At 35.6% G+C, this 20122-nt stretch overlaps 3 protein-coding genes, 1 long non-coding RNA gene, 1 other non-coding gene and 1 pseudogene across 5 annotated transcripts; 4 read left to right on the plus strand and 2 right to left on the minus strand.

Moving 5' to 3' along the window:
• The first annotated feature begins 3480 nt into the window (after nucleotides 1-3480).
• Nucleotides 3481-5670, plus strand: LOC100781507 (pectinesterase). The gene is made up of 2 exons (XM_014771471.2): nucleotides 3481-4591; nucleotides 4792-5670. Exons 1-2 carry the CDS (start codon nucleotides 3601-3603, stop codon nucleotides 5505-5507), a joined length of 1707 nt encoding a protein of 568 aa, XP_014626957.2. The 5' UTR covers nucleotides 3481-3600; the 3' UTR covers nucleotides 5508-5670.
• A 644-nt stretch (nucleotides 5671-6314) lies between these two features.
• On the plus strand, nucleotides 6315-10696 carry LOC100782054 (peptide chain release factor 1, mitochondrial-like; annotated as a pseudogene).
• A 2606-nt stretch (nucleotides 10697-13302) lies between these two features.
• On the plus strand, nucleotides 13303-14157 carry LOC100500464 (uncharacterized). The gene has a single exon (NM_001251577.3). It carries the CDS (start codon nucleotides 13469-13471, stop codon nucleotides 13760-13762), a length of 294 nt encoding a protein of 97 aa, NP_001238506.1. The 5' UTR covers nucleotides 13303-13468; the 3' UTR covers nucleotides 13763-14157.
• A 353-nt stretch (nucleotides 14158-14510) lies between these two features.
• LOC121174142 (uncharacterized) lies at nucleotides 14511-15778 on the minus strand. The gene is made up of 2 exons (XR_005889985.1): nucleotides 14873-15778; nucleotides 14511-14762 (listed from the first exon to the last, which is right to left on the minus strand). It is a non-coding gene; the product is annotated as an uncharacterized lncRNA (long non-coding RNA).
• On the minus strand, nucleotides 15103-15232 carry MIR408D (microRNA MIR408d). The gene has a single exon (NR_048795.1). It is a non-coding gene; the product is annotated as a microRNA MIR408d (primary transcript).
• Nucleotides 15779-16650: 872 nt separating the features above from the next.
• LOC102665683 (pentatricopeptide repeat-containing protein At4g02750) lies at nucleotides 16651-19269 on the plus strand. The gene has a single exon (XM_006604696.3). The coding sequence runs from the start codon at nucleotides 17044-17046 to the stop codon at nucleotides 18637-18639; it is 1596 nt and encodes a 531-aa protein (XP_006604759.1). The 5' UTR covers nucleotides 16651-17043; the 3' UTR covers nucleotides 18640-19269.
• Nucleotides 19270-20122: the final 853 nt, after the last annotated feature.

The raw sequence follows: 20122 nt of genomic DNA on the forward strand, positions 1-20122 counted from the left end.
TGGAATACAAATTTACCTGAACTTGAAGCTCCTCCTCTCCCACCTGTGTAACAATTTATTCAGTACTTAAAAGGGGTTGCAAGACAAATATAAAACAAATGCAGTTCTTATTTTTGTTAAAGCCCTATAATCAGTAGCAAAATCTCAAGGTCCTTTCAAGGGAGGTTTGCAAATAAGAGTACAGGGTGTCTGGACAATTACTTACCAGATTGCAGGCATGTGTAAGCTTCTGAAATCTGCAGCACAACGTAAGAGTTCAGTTGGTCTTTCCACTTAACAACGGGGTATGACAATGGCCAAAAGAAGTGTCGTCCCCTCTTCAAGAAAACCAACTCTTTGTTCAATTTAGCACAAAATAAAATCAAGGCCAGACATTGGGATCCTTCTCAATGCTCTGAGTAATAGAAAGAATGGGGTGAGGGAAATAGAGGGTGACCAGACACAGAGTCAATATAAACTAATGTAAATTTGTTCCTTTGTATTATGATAACATTTTTCCCCCACCTAAAATCATATAATATGGCAATCTAAAACAGACTAAATGACCATCATCTTCATTCACTACACAGTTAGCCTTTTGTAGGGAGGGATGTTAAGACAAAATATTTCTCCAAAAGATCACAGACTCTACGTATCAGTTTACACTTCACAATGAGCAAGCTCTGAAGAAAAACACGCTGAAACACTCGGGCTTATGATAAATGTTTTACTGTCAATCTGTCATAGTCTAACACCAAGTCAAGTCACACCAACCATAACAATTCAACACTGGAGTAGAGTTATAAAAATGCTCCTATCATCCGAATTCTTGTGATGATATAGGAGAGAAAATACAAAAGAAAAAAAAAATGGATGAACTGCTCACCAGTTTGAACTTAGACTCAGTAAGAGGCTTTTCAGAGAAGGAAATAGATCAGGGTGAGATTCCCACACAAACAGCAAAAGACAAAGTACCTGTTCATCGTCTAAGTTCAACAGTACTTTATTTAGAATAAAAAGTGTTTTATTATTATTATTACTATTAATGTTAAGTAATAATAAACTTAAAGAAAACCCAGTAGGAATTGGGGAAATAAAGCTGAGGGGTATTAATAAAAAATGGGTGAGGCTCAAAAACTGAAATTGAGTTTGTTAAGGGAGTGAATTTTGATTTGGCAATCGCGATTGAAAGAATTAAAAACCCTAGACACTGGGAATGAGAAAATGAAAAGACTTGGGAAGGATTTGGACGCGAATTGGGAGGGAAACCGAGCAAGATTCTGGCTTCATCGGCATCCATTTGTCAGTGACAGAGCAACATTTAGACTCAAGGATTGAATTTTATTGCAGAGTGCAGAGTCAAACAGAGTAACTTCAAGACTTCAAGCACATCCCGTAATAAACGTTTTGTTCCCGCGACCCAAAAACCTTTCCGAGTAATAATTTAACCGGATTGAATGGAGAATGGAAAAATGGTTTACTTTTGAAATTTTGATAAATGTTAACCTTTATTCTAAAAGAATTAAAAATAATAATATTTTTATTAAACCATGTAAACTTATATTATTTATGATTTTTTCAATATTTTCTCAGGATTTTTAAAAAAAATTCGTAATTAATATTCTTAAAATATTAGTAGGATCCTAAAAATTTATATTTTGTGATTGCTTTTGTGTGTAAGAGAGAGAAAATTTAAACGAATTGAATTTTAGGGGCTCATTGGTTTTAAGGTTTAAAAAGGACTTATATACTACTTATAGATAATTTATTGATGAGATTTTTACGTTGATAATAAAATTTAAATTTTAAACTTGCATTCTTGAAAGATATGAGCTCAATTTTGATTAATTTAACCAATATTGGAAATATTTTGTATTGATTAATAGTATAAATGTTTGATATTGTATTATTAATAGTGTATGAAAATTACACCTATTCATTAAATGGTAAAATATAATTTTAATATCTTGAAACATATCAAATTCAATTTTAGGATCTCCAAATTTAAAATGCCCTATATTTTGATATTCTATTTCTGAATGTGAGTTATATGTTATTTTTATCACTAACTTAAGCAAATGAAAATGATATATCATTCACTTTCACTTTCAGGTGTAATAATAATAATGCAATATTTTTACTCTAGATGCCTCGTGGTTAGAAAAAAAAAAATTTCATTACCTTTTTTTTGATGCAATATCAATATTGGCATGTATATGTATACCTTGGTTCTCAAATAATTGTAGCAACATGTTGATCATTGTTATCCTTTTCTCTGTAAAAATTTCGAGTTACTGATTAAATAATGTATTATTAATTTGACCTTATTGATCAAAATTCATAAGATAATATGTAACTAATTTTACTAATATTATTATTGCTATTATTATTATTATATGGCAGCAATATTAAAAAGGGATATTAATAAAGAAAAAGATTTTAACTAACTTGTGTTATCGTAAAGGAAAATAATTCTTGAACTCTCCCATATGATATGCTAAAATATACCTAAAAAAAGAAAAAAATAAATAATAAAGAAAAATGATAGATATAATAAATATTTGATCTAACAAGTTAAGAAGTGTAGGATAGAAACAAATGAAAAACGTTAATAAGATATTTAATTAAAATATTGGGGTCTCCAAATATTACTACATGTATAAAATACTTAGAACAAATGAGTATAATTATTATCTCTTAAAACATTATCCCAATGGCCAAATATGTGATGAAGAAGCCCGAATACAACTTTCTCATTCAATTTAGGTTAATTACTTTCTCATATATACTACATCAGTATTCAGTTGATATGAAACCTCCCAAAATTTACCATTCCCACACGTGTTACTAGTCATGATGATTACACTTTTTTTTTTATCATTTTACATTCTTTCATACTTTAAAGATGATAAAGTCCTGCTGTAAAAAAAGTATAAAACCCTCCTAAACAACTGTGCTTAAAAAAAAGACTAATTGAATTGTACAAAAGTGTAAATTAAACACACGTATAAATGATAAAAAAAACGTATAAATTTCTTGCTAGCAAATATAGTATATATCCAAATAAACCGTTCTCAGAACAAAAGACAGATATAACAAGAGCAAATAAATGTGAAGTATCCATAATCCAACATTGCATTGTACGTATATAACATGATAATATATATAAATCAAATTTTCGATTACGATCCAGAATATCCACAAATGGTCCAACGGCCACACAAAAACCTCTCAATGGTTTACCTAGAAAATAGCACGAGTTGAGGTTGAAGAAGTGTTCTCCTTCAGCTACGTACTATTTTTTAGGCACCAGAAAACCAGTCATGAAAATAGAAATACCGTTTCTAGCAAAACATCGCTCACAATTAAAAATAGCAGTGCATGCATGCACGTGTCCTAAAGTTGAGAAGCCAACGGCACCTAAGAATTGGCAAAAATATAAACAGTTTCATGAATTCATTGGTGCAGAAACTTCGAACAAGCACTATATAAACCCACCTCGAGGCCATGGAGTCTTCAACGGCCTCTCCATATCCCCCCCTAGCTACAGAGCAGCCAAAGGGGAGGAATAATAATAAGCCTATATTCTAAGGCCGGAAAAATAAAAAAGGAATAACAAAAATGTCTGGAAAGGTAATTATCTCGGCTGTTTCTCTCATCCTGGTGGTTGGAGTGGCCATAGGTGTGGTGGTGGCCGTCAACAAGAAGGGCGAGGATCCCACACTTCAATCTCAACAAAAATCAGTAGGGGTTATCTGCCAAAACACTGATGACCAGAAGCTCTGCCACGAAACCCTAAGCTCCGTGAAGGGCATGGACACCGCTGATCCAAAGGCTTACATCGCCAAGGCGGTGAAAGCCACCATGGACAGCGTGACCAGGGCCTTCAACATGAGTGATAGGCTCAGTACCGAGTACGGAGGCAACGATAACGGAACCAAGATGGCCCTTGATGATTGCAAGGACCTCTTGCAATCCGCTATCGAGAGCCTCCAACTCAGCATTGACATGGTTCACAACAACAACTTGCAGGCCGTGCATAACCAACAGGCTGACTTCAAGAACTGGCTCAGCGCTGTTATCTCGTACCAACAGGCCTGCATGGAGGGTTTTGACGATGGCAAAGAAGGTGAGAAGAAGATCAAGGAGCAGTTTCATACCGAGACCTTGGACAATGTTCAGAAACTCACTGGCATCACCCTTGACATTGTGAGTGGTTTGTCCAACATCCTCGAGAAGTTCGGGTTGAAGTTTAATCTTAAACCCGCGTCTCGCCGTCTTCTCGGCAAGGATGGGTTGCCCACTTGGTTCTCTGCTGCTGATCGTAAGCTTTTGGGTCGTGGATGGAGATCACGTGTCAAGCCCAATGTTGTGGTTGCCCAGGATGGCACTGGTCAGTTCAAAACCGTTGCCGATGCTATTGCTTCCTACCCAAAGGATAACAAAGGTAGATACATTATCTACGTTAAGGCTGGTGTCTATGACGAGTACATCACCGTTCCCAAGAGTTCAAAGAACATTCTCATGTACGGTGATGGCCCTGCTAAGACCATCATCACCGGTCGCAAGAACTTCGTCGATGGTGTCAAGACCATGCAAACTGCCACTTTCGGTAATTCAATTCATCCTTCTTCTTTTAATTATTATATGATCCAATAACACGGGTATTCATGACAGTGATCAATTTCTCTGCGTGACATGTAAAATTGTATTAACATAAATTGTAAATAATTCATAGAGATTGATCAGCATCATGAATACTACGTACCTTTTGCATGGATGAATTGATTTGATTTTGCTTCCTCGTTGCAGCCAACACTGCAGAAGGGTTCATTGCCAAGGCAATGACATTCCAGAACACTGCCGGTGCTGAGGGACACCAAGCCGTTGCATTCAGGAACCAAGGAGACATGTCCGCTCTCGTTGGTTGCCACATCTTGGGTTACCAAGACACCTTGTACGTCCAGACCAACAGGCAATTCTACCGCAACTGCGTCATCTCCGGCACAGTCGACTTCATCTTCGGCACCTCCTCCACCGTGATCCAGCACTCCGTTATCATCGTGAGGAAGCCCCTGGACAACCAGTTCAACACAGTCACCGCCGACGGAACATCCCAGAAGAACATGGCTACAGGAATCGTGATCCAGGGTTGCAACATCGTCCCAGAAGCCGAACTTTTCCCTACAAGGTTCCAAGTGAAGTCATACCTTGGAAGGCCATGGAAGCAATTCTCAAGGACGGTTGTGATGGAATCCACCGTGGGTGACTTCCTTCACCCCGAAGGATGGTGCCCATGGGCCGGTGAACACTTCGAAGACACCTTGTACTATGCTGAATACAACAACGATGGACCTGGTGCCAACGTTAACGGAAGGATCAAGTGGAAGGGTTACCGTGGTCTTATTAGCCGCGAAGAAGCTACCCAATTCACCCCTGCCCAGTTCCTACAGGCTGGAGCCAACGGTGGAAGCGACTGGTTGAAAGCTCTCCGTGTTCCTCACGCACTTAGCTTCATGAAGGCTTAATTGAAATTACACAAACACATATCCATGCATCATCAATTGAGTACTGTTAGAGAGTGTGATGATGAGGGTCATAGTCCGTAGACAATTTGTTATTCTTTGTATTTATCTTTGGAGGTCTACCGGAAATATTTTTAATGAAAATTTTTAAAATTGCTTTGATTAACATATGCTTCCATTTCCTATCATCACAGAATTTTGGTGCACGGGCAAGAAAATTGATTATTATAGACTTGGCTTTAGTGCCAATCATAATTGCTTGTGAACACCAATAACTTGTTATTCTTAGAATAATTATAATTTTGAAATTAATCTCAAACAAAAATTTATTTAATATTGATTTAATTATTTAAAACTACTAGTTAGCTAGTAAGAAGCATGAATCAATAAATAAAGAGGAGGAATAATGTCACCGTTAAATTAGAGGAGAGGAATCTACTATATATGTGTTATTTTACTCGTTTGAATGTTTTTTTGACATAACTTGTTTCAATGTTAAGTTAGAATAGGAATAAAAAGTTTTTTCTTCTACACCCTAAAATCTTATAGTCTATCTTTATATGTTCCCAAATTATACATTTTACTTATTTAAAGAATGATTGAACATCAAATGTACCAAGAATTCGAACCATTAATTTCGGGACATTATTAGTATCACTTTCCTACAATGTTTTTTTTTGGTACTATAGTATTATTACTTAAATTTTGAATCCTCTAGTACCTCGTGGATTAAGCAAAGGAAAAGTACGATGAGTGAAATAATAACTAGCCAATTTGTTCATATAAGGTGAGTTGAATTTTTAAGGGAAAATGAAAGGAAAAAAGGTTTGTACTTGAATTTTCTTTATCAACAAAACTAATATTGTAATGGATAACATTTGTCTATAAAAAAAATGACTACCCAAATTATTTATTTTTTAGATAGTGAACGAAATAATGAATTAAACAATTTTATCCATTGCGAAACCTCAAAGGGGCCCAAAAGGCCATGGTGGGAAGGAAAGAAGACCAGTTTGCTGGGCCTAATGGGCTTATGTAGCGGGTCGAATCACCACAGTTTTCAGTTATGAGTTTCCACTTCACCTCACTGGCTCTGCTGAAACATGAAAGCAAAGCACAGAAGAGGAGCTGCGGAATTCTTCACTTCATCTCAGCGAGACAGATAGAAAAAGCATTAACGATGAGGTTTCGCGGAACCTTTGTTATTATTTTCCGTTATCTTTATCGGCTGCGAAACCATTTCAATTCAAACTCCTGAATTTCCGGCATCGAGCTTCATTCTTCCTCCGTTCTTACTCTGCCGGTAATCCTTCCTTCAATCTGTTTATATGTTCATATTTTACGGTTTATATAATTATTTTAATTTCAACATTATATTCGTTGATCGTAGTGTAACTATTGTTGTTAACAGAGGTGCAAGCTCAACTGTCCCCGGAGCTCTTAAACATAATGGAACAAAGACTCTCCGCTATTGAGTACATGACTGCTTCTTTTAACAATTTTCTAAATCAGGTAATGCAGTTGCTATTCTTTTTTTCAAAATTTCTCTCTCATTCTCTTAGATGTTTTGTTCATTAGTTTTAATTGAACTACTTATTAGTTTGAGAATATTTTGCATTTTGGTCCTCTGTTATGGTTAATGAGTAACTGCAATTTTATTCATCCGACAACATTTTTATCAAATTTAGTCTCCTTTTCTTTTAATTGCTACAATATAGTCTTTTTGTCAGTTTCTCTCTGCTTGAAACTCAAATCTTCCTCTTTTTTTTTTTTTGGGGGGGGGGGGGGGGGGGCGGAGGTGTAAAATGGATTTGGAATAGGAAACGATTTCAATGATTCTTATTCAAGAAATTAAGGATTTGATTATATAACAATTAAAGGATTAAATTTGAGCAGAAATTTGCTAAGGGGCCATAGTCATGCATTAACCGGACCAAAATACAATTAAGCCTAAACTTAATCTTATAATTGAATTATGTTTCAGTTGATTATCTTATGTTTAATTTCTGTTGCTCATTGAAGACAGCCAGAAGCATCACCATCAGAGTATGCAAGAGCTAACTAGGAGCTTTGGAAGCTAAGTGGTTCTATTGACCTTATTAAGGAATTGAGGGGCAAACAGAAGGTAATGAGTTGGTGCAAGTTTACCTTAGAAAACAGCAACTTGACTAAATGGCAAGTCGTGTAGGCTTTTGTTTTGTTATTCCTTCTGTGGTAATATTTTACCACATAGGCCATAGCCTTTAGGCATACTATCTATCTCTTTGCATTACTCGAGTGCTTTATTTACCATGCTTTTCTAGTTTAAAGAAATAAGAAGGAAAAGGGGGAGGAAAAGTTCTTCTTTTGGGGGGTTATATTATCTAATGTTACCTTTTTACTATCTGCAGGAAATTGATGGCTTGAAGTCACTAATAGCTGAATGTTCTGAGGATAAGGACATGCTTAATATGGCTACAGAGGAAATTGGTCAGGCAGTGGAAGAAGAAAGAAGACTGCAAAATTTTCTGTTGAAGTCATTACTTCCTAAGGATGATGCTGATGATAGGGATTGCATTTTGGAGGTGCGACCAGGTAAAATGTTGCTGTTGAAAATGAATATCTATTATTAATGTTCATGAAACAAATGATTCAATGAATGTTTGCTAAGTTGTCTTAGGACTTGTTCATCACTTTGCTATTATACCCGTTTGCTTGTCTCTATGCTTTCTTTCATCCCAATTTTCATTTTGTTATACCATTTTTGTCCAGGCACTGGTGGGGAGGAGGCTTCCTTGTTTGCGATGGATATCTTTAGAATGTAAGGTTACATTTATGTTACTGGAATTTGATCAGAGTTAGGAACTCTTGTTAGTTTTCTAAAAGGGATCTTGCCTGACATGATGTAGGTATGAGAAGTATGCTCTCAAGAATGGCTGGAAGTTTGAAGTAGTAGATATAGCTCAATCTGATCTTAAAGGATACAATGTACATGTTTCATATATTAATGCGCAATAAATATGACCTGATTTTCAGTGCTTTACAAGTGTTTTGAAATATTGATTGTGGCATCCACCATGCATTGCAACCTTCTGTTAGCAAGAATTGAATTTCATCTTGCAACTGATGTACTTTGAACTATTCTTTCTCAGGAGGCTAGTGCAGCAATTGCTGGAGTCGGTGTTTTTGGGAAACTAAAATTTGAGAGTGGAATTCATAGAGTCCAGAGTTTAGTTAGCATCTCTCAGATATAATCTATATGTCTGTAGCTAAATCTAGTTTTGGCAATCACTAACGTTCTTTTGTAACAGCGAATTCTTGTGACAGAAAAGTCGGGATGTATTAATACCAATGCTGTTTCTGTTGCAATCCTTCCTCAGGCTGATGAGGTAATTGGCAATCACCCCTTATGAATCAATGCCCTGTGATCAGAAACTTGAATGTTTGTTGTTTTTAAAACTATAAAAAAGTGCGTTCAACTGTTGGTTACTCTAAAAATGATTATAAAGGAAAAGACTTCACATACAATTTATGTCTCTATTTTTCTCCTTTGGTTCTGTTAGGTTGATGAATGGAATTACAAAGACCAGGTTAACACCTTAGGAGAACCACACCACAAAAGTTAGCATTGTGGTTGAAGAACCCAAGGCCTTGTAAATCCCACATTAGAATCCTATACTTCTGATGTGAGGCTCAAGTCCCATATCTTACATTTGCCATGCTCCACAGCCCTAGTGCCCACACGGGCTGGCTGTGCACTAACCCTTTGACAAGTGCCGAGCAAACACTACAATGCCGGTGTCACCACCTGCGCTGCTTGTTTGCAACCAAGAATCATTGTGGAAAACTCTCATATCATTGATAGAAACCTGGTATCTTTATTGCAAAAATAAAGGAATGAACTTCTTAATTTACAGAACAGAACACTCTCACACACTCGGCAGTTCTCAAAGGGACTGCACCTCCCGAGTCGAAAGCCCTAATTCTCTTACAGATTACAAGATGCGCCTCCCTCTCAACCCTTTTTCGTATTTATTGGCAACATGCCTTCTTTTTTTCTAATTATCTCAGTTCCAATCTAACTAACTAATTATTCCACTAACTGTGATCTGTGGGTTATCTAACAGAGATGTTTTCCTACTTTTTCTCTTGCTAGTGTCTCAGATATTATGCATGTGCTCATATGCAGGTAGATGTTCAATTGAAGCATGAAGACTTAAGAATTGATACCTATAGATCTGGTGGTTCAGGTGGTCAGCATGCAAATACAACCAACAGTGCTGTTAGAGTAACCCACATTCCAACAGGGACTATGATTACTATACAAGATGAGTGTTCTCAACATATGGCTAGTGTTTCAAAATATTTGGCAAGGTTCACATTTAATATTTTTTATTGGAAATGTGCATCTTTGTTTTGTTTTAGTACATACTCTCTCTCTCTCTCTCTCTCTATCTCTCCCTTTTTTGTATTTATAAAGTGCTTCAATTAACTCCAAAAAGCTCTCTGTGAGCTGGAGTTAATAATAGTGCTACAATTCCTCTTATTGACATGTGATTAACTGTCCCTGAATAAATTTTACCTATAACTCCAAAAGGCAATTTGTTTTGGTGTGTAACTTGGTAATTTCTTGTAGTAGTTGTGCTTTTCACCTGACATGGATGAAGCCATTAGCACGTTTCCAATTAAGTGAATTGCATGCCACATTTGTTTTCTCAGTTGAGGCAGGGAGGCAGCTTAAATTTGGAGTACGCTTTGTGTTTATTGTTATTGTGTTCATTTAGGAAAGGAAAGCATGCCTGTGGTGGAGACTAGAGTTGCATTTTAGTCTGCAGACTTTCTGTCTGAGTTCCCCCCTCCTAATATTAGGTTTCTTTCCTCAGGGCCGTGTAACTGATCATACAGTTGGTATCACTTATCACTCGGTAGATGATGTGATGCAAGGTGAAAATCTTGATTCATTGATGCTCTTCTATTGCAAGAAGAAATGGATGCAATGGCCACTTTTAGCTCGTCTCAGTAAAACCTGTGGATTCAATTAAACTTTTCTTGATTATTAACAATGTCTTATTGGTGTAATTTACTTCTGAAAAGATTAAAGTTTCATATTTTGCTTCTGATGCAAGCAGGGAAGAAGTTGAGATAACATATCACCGAGTGGTGTGTATATGATTATATTAGTTATATGATCAGCATGTTTATTTGTGTTTCAATATTATGGCAAAAGTCTGCCCTTTATTTTCTTTTCAGATTAACTTATGAGAGGTTTGAGAGCTGGTGAAACATGAAACGTAAAAGATCTATATTTCTGTTTCTGTATTGGTTGACCAGAGAGTGAGCATTCTCATGTCTTAATTTTTTAAATTCCAAACATAAGAAAAGAATTGGTGGTGTCAGACTGCATAATTTCTGTTTTGTACACGTGTGAATGCAATGAAGTCTCATACTACTGGATCAAATATAGTCAAACTTTAAGCATAACATTACTTGCACATAAATTTATTAAAAAAAGACAATTACATCATCTTTAACTCATTGCATCAATAACATTGGTTTGATATTATTATAAAAGATTCCACGGGATAGATTCAATGTGTCTGCGTACATTACTCAAACTTCAACAGTTAAACTAACTGCAGCAGTAAGCGAGCCGACTTAAGAAGATAAATAAATGAAATCAATTTCCCTCCTTAAAAGGGATACTTCAAAGGCTAAAATTTGGACTACCAGAAAACGTTAAAACGGTTTGGTTTATTATGATTAGAATTAATTGTCACGACTAATTTCAAATACACATTTTCGGTTTTCAGTCTACACTATGTGGTCATAATATGACACATATATACTGATAAAAAAATGACACATAACATAAAAAAAATATCTAAAAAAAATAGAAGCCCAATATTTACTATCAATTTATCCAAGCTGAAGTTGCATGGCATTCACACACCTCCAGCTTGTGGGGGGTAAAACAGAAGAAGCCCAATACCTTATTGGCCCAATCTGGTCCTCATTCTTCAGCACATTCCTGATTCATTTTCTTCTGTTATGTTTGCTACAAATATTAGTAGGTTGTAGAATACATTAGCTGTATTTTTTTTTATGTCTTTTCTGTTGTCCTTGTTAGTGTTTATCCAAATGGATTTCACCTTGTATATATATTGTCCTCGTTGGGATATTCAATACAACAAAGAATATTTCATCATTTTTTTTGTCCTGCATATTTATCTTTTACTCTTTTAGTAGGGTTCAACCCTGTAAATAATAGTATTCAAAACAAAATATTCCTTTAAACCATCAAATAAAAGAAAATAAGAATTAGCTTTAGGATCTAGAAGAAAATTTACTGTTTAGAAAGATTATATCAATACTAGTAAAATTATGTTAGTAGGGTTATTTCTTAGTTAAACTTTTTAGTCTAATATTTACAATCACTAAACTTTTGTTATTGAAAATTGAATATAACAAATTTGGTTTTGTAGTCCTAGCATGTCCTGCCCCCAAAGTTTTAAAGATCGGTTACGTGCTTAATTTTCCCCTTCCAGATCTCAGTCTTTCCACACATAATAACACTTGAAAGTGACCCAATTTTACTTGGCAGGCATCGAATCGCGTCGAATCTTTCATAAAGACAAAGCATTATTCAATCGTAATTCCTTTTCTTGCAAGGTAGACTATTGAAAATTGCAAGAAAAATAAAATAAATGATGATAGATAGCTTGCGATTATTCCTTGCCGTTCATCTTCCATGTTGCACCCATAAAATATAAAAATAAAACGCATGTACGTTTCAAAATGACATGCTCTAGCTCCACATGACATCGATTGCTAGATATTTTGGAACAATTAATTGCTAGATTTGGGACCCTATAAAAAATAAAGATCCCAACTTGGGCAATAAATGGATAACGAGTTATTACTTTATTTAATCCTTTGTTTATCATATGTTTCCTGTTTCAGTGCCATAGGATCCACTTTTTCATTATCACAAGTATACATCATAAATCCGAAAACGTAAATCGACAATATTTGTATAATGCAAAGACTTTTTTTGTTTTGGGTACATAAAGACCCTTTTAAATACATGAATGATAACTATTTATACAAACACACATTGTTTTGAAATTTCATTTACATTAGTACCCCTTCTCCGGTGTATTAATTTTATTTATCTAGAATAATCACATTATATGATCTTTTAAGAAAAATTTTATGACAAAAATACTCTTTTTTCTTCCCACCAACACTTTAAATCATATATTTTATGGATTCTTCATTGGTTTTTGTTTGATTTATGTTGGTCAAATTGATTTCTTCATACCCTTGTTCGATTTCTTCATGCCGTCGTAAGTTATTGATCGGGAGTCATGGATTTCATTTGTATTTGTACCGGAGGTTTCACAGTTTGATGCAAATCACAATTTGTCTCAAAGTTAGGTGTATTTTTTTTATTTCCTTTCTATATTTATTTGGTACGTTTTTTGAGTTAAAGGTTTTCATTTTAGGTAGTTAGGTGTTGTTTTTTGATGTTGGGTGTTGTTGTTGTTCATTGTTTTCCAAATTCAAAATGCTATATCATTGTGTTTTTGTTGTAAGGTTTTTGTTTATTACTTGTAGAGTGTTCGATAAAATATCTCATTCAAGGGTTACATCTTATAACAGTGTTAGTGGGAGTACAATATTTGTGAAGGATAATTTCAACCTTTCACAAACACACTAATAAAGTTAATTAATGGATTCAGTCAGAAATACAAAAAAAAAATATATTTTAAGAGAAAAAATACAGGTGTAATATATCCAAACTTAAGTGAGTGTTTTTGTAATTTACTCATAACTATGGACACATCATTGCAAACATCTAACTCTCCATGAACATCATAAGGGGGTGTTAGATTTTGTCTAAAGTACATATACCATGAAAATCACCTAATTTGAATGGATTACTAGGAAATCCTCAATTTCCTCAAAGTACCCTGAACGGATCCATGGATGATTTTGCTAAGAGTTTGTGTGGATGGAGTTGGGAGGAGAACAAGTTGTTTGAGCTAGCTTTGGCAGCGGTGGATGAGCAACACCCTGAACGGTGGGAAGTGGTTGCAGCCATGGTTGGAGGAGAAAAAAGTGCTGGAGATGTTCAAGAACATTATGTGATCCTTCTGGAGGATTTACTCGTTATAGAATCTGGAAAATTGGACAATACACTTGGAGAAGTTATGCCTGTTGTCCTTGTTGAGTGTAAGGAGTCCATGTGCTTGTCCCATGATGATACAAGCTCGTAACTCCCTTTTATTTGGTGGAACATAATATTTTTAGAATGGAAGCAAGAAATATCAATTATGAACTTGCTTGGTCTCAAGTTTCTGTTTATCAAGCTGTTTGCTGTAATATGTTGATTCCAGCTTGGTCATTCAATTGGAAATAATATGGTGTGGTTACAGAAGTCATCGGTGGAGCAACTTGGCTCATGATAATTCGTTTGTGCTTCTCTTTTCTCTCTTTGTTCTTTTTCTGTTTGGTTGAGTAGAAGTTGCTCACCAACACCTTGCGCTTTTCTGTAGGGGTGCACTTGATTTTTTGTTCGAATTTCTAGAGTTTAACTATTCAGATTTCGTTTTGTAGCTGCTGTATTTGGTTCATTATTTTTATGGGGAAACCAGGTTGATTCTTGGTGATCTTTTTTTCTCCCATTTCATGGTTAGATTCAATTAATCCAAGTCCCTTGCTGTTGGCTATTCTCTCGAGTCTTGATGATTGAATTTTGCCAAGAGACAAAGGTTCTGCCAGAAAATCAGACCCATTTTAAGTGGTAATCACATATTCAAATTGGCTACCTGGCATTGACTAAGAATTCGAACAACATAGATAGGGGAATCGGGCAATCGTTAGAAAGAGTCACCGGGCCAGCTTTAAATTAAGACACAATTAGTAAAAGGGTCTAGTCCATAATTGGTTTATCTCGCAGCACGTCAAATAAAATTAGATGATTTAATGCTTGATAAAAACATAAAGTAATACAGTACAAAAAGCTAAAAGAAATGCCTGATTTCAGTGTCCATCTTTATATATACAGAAATGTATGTGCATTGGAATCTAGAATGCCACGTTACAAAAATCCACTCCCACGTACTTCTTTCCTTAAAATAATGGCAAGATTTATACTACAATTGGTCCGTCAATGTAATCATCTTGCAGGAACCTTGGTTGATAATTCTTGCTTCACACACCGTTGCCAGAAAGCTAAAGATCTCAATGAACTACCCCGCTCAATGTGCTTCTGAACTGCTAATCGAAGTGTGGCAAAATCAATATCATGTCCATCATAAAAGTTATATATGACTGTAATCATGCTTGTGGAATGAGTTTCACATGAAAGAAGCAAAATTATTTACCTTAAAATAAACAGACAAAAATTGCTCACAGCCGGGCAACTGTGGATGTATGGAACTGAAACAATTTTGCATAATCAAACAGAGCTGCAGCAATCAGAGCCAATCTAATAGGGCTATTGCATCAAATAAAGCAGTAACACCTAGAGCAAATCTAATTGCTTAGCAGATAAAATGTTCATTTGAATAACAGATTACAGAAATGGATGAGGGAAGTGGAGTTGGAATAGGAAAGAGACAGAGCCAGGGAAGAGGCAGTGCATGAGCGTAGCCCTAACAGATCTCTCTCTTTCTCTCCTCTCATTTCTCACTTCTCCATTTTCTGTTGATAGCTCCATTCGTGCTCTGCCTGTTCCCAGCCTTTGCCCTGTCTCTTCCTCTTAACTCTCACTCCCTTTGGATGGATTAACTTACCTCTATCCTTATCAACATTATTAACCACCTTTGCCCAAAAAAATGTCCCTTCTGATAAGGTTCTCTCAATTCTCAAATATTACCCTCTCAAAATTGGGTTTTCAGATTACTCTTGAGCATAGATTTGATATAATCCCTCTCTATATATAATAGTAGTAATTATAATAATTATAATTGTACCACAGGGAGGAATGAATGGTTTGTAGTACAAGCATGTACTAACAAATTTCAGTTCAACGCTGCCCTTTGGATCCTACATCTCCTCGTTTGTGTTATAGAAATAAATTGAAAACCTAATTTGGTTGTTGTGGAAAACAGGTTAAGGTAATTTGAGGCGCAAAAAGTCAAATGGGTGAATGAATATAATGAGAATGGATCTAATCATGTGACGCTGAAAGCAACGGTTCTTCTTTCAGAAGAAGTGCAACTAGCACCACCCAAATGTTACTGCAATTTCACCAAAGAAAACTAGCGAACATATCCGTGTTGTTCGAGTTTTTGGTGTGATTACCCGTGACGTGAAGGAGCTGCAACTATATAAATATCCCTAGTCACGATAATATTACTACGTCTGAGTTTAGGAGGGTAATTGTCATTTATCCATGTAATAATATGCATGTCCCACGATAAGAGCTACTAATTCAATTTTCATGGTTATGGTCATTGCATGGTTAAACTCATAATCAATATCGCTACCTTATTCATGTTAAATATCATTAATTTTGTCATGTCATAATATAAAGTAGATTAATGAACTTGATTGTGATATATAACCAGAAGCTTGTATACATGTCAAGTTAAAATGTGGAATGCTGGAAGGAAGAGTGTGATTTATTTGCCTTATTGCTCTTATACCACTCTGATGTAAAAAATAAACCAACATAATAATAAATTCTATAATAGAGTAATAGAGACAGTGGAAATAAATTTTTTAAACTTGTAAAAATCCTGTTAGGAGCACCAATAACATGCATGTTTCAGTTCATAGAGAAGGGACTAACCAATGACATATCTAGAACCTATACATTCCATTTCAAAAAAATAAAATAAAATACAACATATATATTCATGTTTAAATATGTATTTAGTCATGTAATATATTACTCTTTTAATTTTACACTTTATAAATTTTTTTAGGTTAATTTTTTTGTATTTTCGTTTAAATTTAATTTGATCTTTTATTTTTTAAAATTTAATTTCATATTTTTCTTTTAAATTTGATTCAATTTTGATCATTTCAAACACTAATCTTTTTTATTTTAAACTCTTTTTATTAATGCTGGAGATAAAATATAAAATCCAACTAATAATGGAACATAAAAGGACCATAAGAATGGTAAAAGTCCTTGAAATTGAATACAACGAGCAACCCAAAGATTAAAAATCTATATTAGATCTTTTTTTTTTTGTTCATAAAATTCATTTTTCAACCAATTTGTATCATATTTATGTTTTGGATCTTTGTGAATCTAATGGATAAGTCTCACATAATTTGGATCTTTGTGTCGTTCGCTTGATTCATAAAATCTGCTTGCTTCTTCTGTCTTGGCTCGAGATCTAGACCAAGCACAGAAGAATCCGATTCTGATTTGCATTTTGTAGAAACTGTTTTGGCTTGCTTTTGACTTTTGTATAAATGGCTTCGAGTATTGTGGTCCTTTGTTCTATTATGTACTGTGTGGCAGGTGCAGAAAGTGTCAAGTATATTTTCTTAGAACAATAAAGCAACGCGAATTCGTTCGTTGTCAATACAAGAAGAGATGCGTTGCGTGAATAGATTATTGTCGCGGACGCCATGTTCCTTCCCCCGCAACATGTGTACGGTTACATCCGCAAAGCTTAACTACATGATCGACGCTTACATACAAGGCAACAACATAAACAATGCTCGAAAACTGTTTGACGAAAACCCCTCGTCCCGCAACCTCGTATCCTGGAACATGATGATGACTGGTTACGTCAAACACCATCAAATTCAATATGCCCAGTACCTGTTCGATCAAATGCCCTTCAAAGACACGGTTTCTTGGAATATCATGCTCTCTGGTTTTCACAGAATCACAAACTCTGATGGGTTGTACCGCTGTTTCTTGCAAATGGGAAGAGCTGGTGTGCCCCCCGATGACTATACCGTCTCCACATTGCTCAGAGCGGTTATAAGCACCGAGTTAGATGTTTTGATCCCCCAGCTTCACGCTCGAGCGCTGCATTTAGCACTTAACTTGAGTGTGTTTGTTGGGTCTTCGTTGATCAGAGCTTATGCCAGTTTAAGAGACGAGGAGGCTTTTAAGCAAGCGTTTGATGATATATTGGGGAAAGATGTCACGTCTTGGAATGCTTTGGTTTCTGGTTATATGGAAGTGGGAAGTATGGATGATGCTCAAACAACCTTTGATATGATGATGCCTGAGAAAAACATAATTTCATGGACTACTTTGGTGAATGGTTATATCAGGAACAAGAGGATAAACAAAGCAAGGTCTGTTTTTAACAAAATGAGCGAGAGGAATGTGGTGTCTTGGACGGCAATGATTAGTGGGTATGTGCAAAATAAGAGATTTATGGATGCTTTGAATCTTTTTCTTCTGATGTTTAATTCGGGAACTTGTCCCAATCATTTCACGTTCTCAAGTGTGTTGGACGCATGTGCTGGTTGTTCATCCCTTTTGACAGGAATGCAGGTGCACCTGTGCGTTATCAAGTCTGGCATACCAGAGGATGTCATCTCATTGACCTCGCTTGTGGATATGTATGCAAAATGCGGGGATATGGATGCAGCATTTCGTGTTTTTGAGTCCATTCCGAATAAGAATTTGGTGTCATGGAATTCAATAATTGGTGGCTGTGCCAGGAATGGAATAGCTACCCGAGCACTGGAGGAGTTTGATAGGATGAAAAAAGCTGGTGTTACACCAGATGAAGTTACTTTTGTAAATGTGTTGTCAGCGTGTGTGCATGCAGGTCTTGTTGAAGAAGGTGAAAAGCACTTTACTTCTATGTTGACCAAGTATGAAATCCAAGCAGAGATGGAGCACTATACTTGCATGGTGGACCTCTATGGAAGGGCAGGGCAATTTGATGAAGCTTTAAAGTCGATCAAGAATATGCCATTTGAGCCTGACGTGGTGTTGTGGGGTGCGCTGCTTGCAGCTTGTGGCCTGCATTCAAATTTAGAAATTGGAGTGTATGCTGCAGAGAGGATCCGCAAACTGGAGAGCGATCATCCTGTTTCCTACTCAATTCTTTCAAAGATCCAAGGTGAGAAAGGAATATGGAGCAGTGTAAATGAATTGAGGGACATGATGAAGGAGAGACAAGTCAAAAAGCAGAAGGCATCGAGTAAGCTCTTTCTGTAAATCCAGCCGAGTGACAAAGATTATGTGCTGTTTATGAGAAAATAAGTTCCCCCCCATAAAAAAGAGAAGTTATCATTTCTCAGTCTTTTGTGGCTCATTATACTCCAATGAATTCCTGAGGTACATTAGAGTAGAGCCCATGTGATTTGGGAGTCTCAAACATCCTCAAGCCACTGGCGAGGGAGCATGCCAGATGAACTGTCAATCACTCATTTCCCTTCTTGGCTTCTGATGAATCAAATGCTCATTTTATTGAAGATTTCTGTAGTATGAACTGTTGTTAAAACGAGTGGGGTTAAAATGTCCGAGTGAACTTTTCCAACTCTTGAATTTTCAAATACAAAGTTACAATTGGAGGACAATAAAAGCATTGGTAATTCTCTGTGGTGAATGGGGATAAGGTTATTCATGGTTACCAAAAAATATTGAAAATTGAGATATACGAGGGGAAAACACCATTGGGTTCCAAATATGTAGACATTGTATATCTACATTTACTTTTTGTCAATTTCTTTTTTTTTTATGGGTAATGAACATCAGTTATCTTAGGGTATATGTTTATTTGCAAAGGTCGAAAACAGGAAGATGTAATTTGGAGAAAGTGAAATGAATAACTTGGAGTTTTGACTACTTGTTACGTGGCAAATTGTGAAAGATAGCTTTCAGCTTATTTGTTTTATTATAGGAATTAGGAATTACCGAAATATATGTGAAGTTGCAATTTACTTTTATTGTAACCAAAAGGATGTATGAGGTGATTTATCAATTTTCATTCTAAAGTTCTTACCTGCTCAAATTATATAATGTTAGACTAGTCAATTAGAATCTAGTCATCTATTTTCCATTATGTGAAAGAAGAAAAATTAAAAGGTTAACTACATTATTATTATAATATTAATATAAAGTTGTTACAATATACCATATGCTACTGTAAATTTATACATGAAAACATTCACTTCAATTCCTCAATTTTATTCAACTCCGTAATGGACTGAAAGTTCTTGCGAAAACTGCATTCTAAGGTACTGCAGCAACCAGTGAATCGGTCACATTACAATGATAATCAACATGTTTTCAACAATCAAAATAACTACACAAAGCAACTTTGACAGTCTATTTCAACGGAATGCATATATTTGAACCAAACCTTTTGGTACCACTGCAGGATAGTTGGACACTGGTTTAATGTCTGAGTTGTGAAAATATGAGTAACAATAAATTAGTCAAAAAGAATGGCAACAAATAAATAGGAGTGACAATAAACACGCCCAGCTTAGTATATGGAATACTATCATTCAAATAACGAAATACGCCATCCCCGCATTTATATGAGTATCTCTACTTTAGCGAGACTATTATTCTAGCAATGCTACAAGGAACTTGGCTCTTTTTTAACTTAACTAACGACAATTAGTAGTTCTTTCAGATGTAGTAATAAAGGGTAGTACAAGGCGACAGCCACGAGGAAATATCCAATTCAAAT

This window comes from Glycine max, chromosome 19 (genome assembly GCF_000004515.6).
Source record: "Glycine max cultivar Williams 82 chromosome 19, Glycine_max_v4.0, whole genome shotgun sequence".
Lineage (NCBI taxonomy): Eukaryota > Viridiplantae > Streptophyta > Magnoliopsida > Fabales > Fabaceae > Glycine > Glycine max.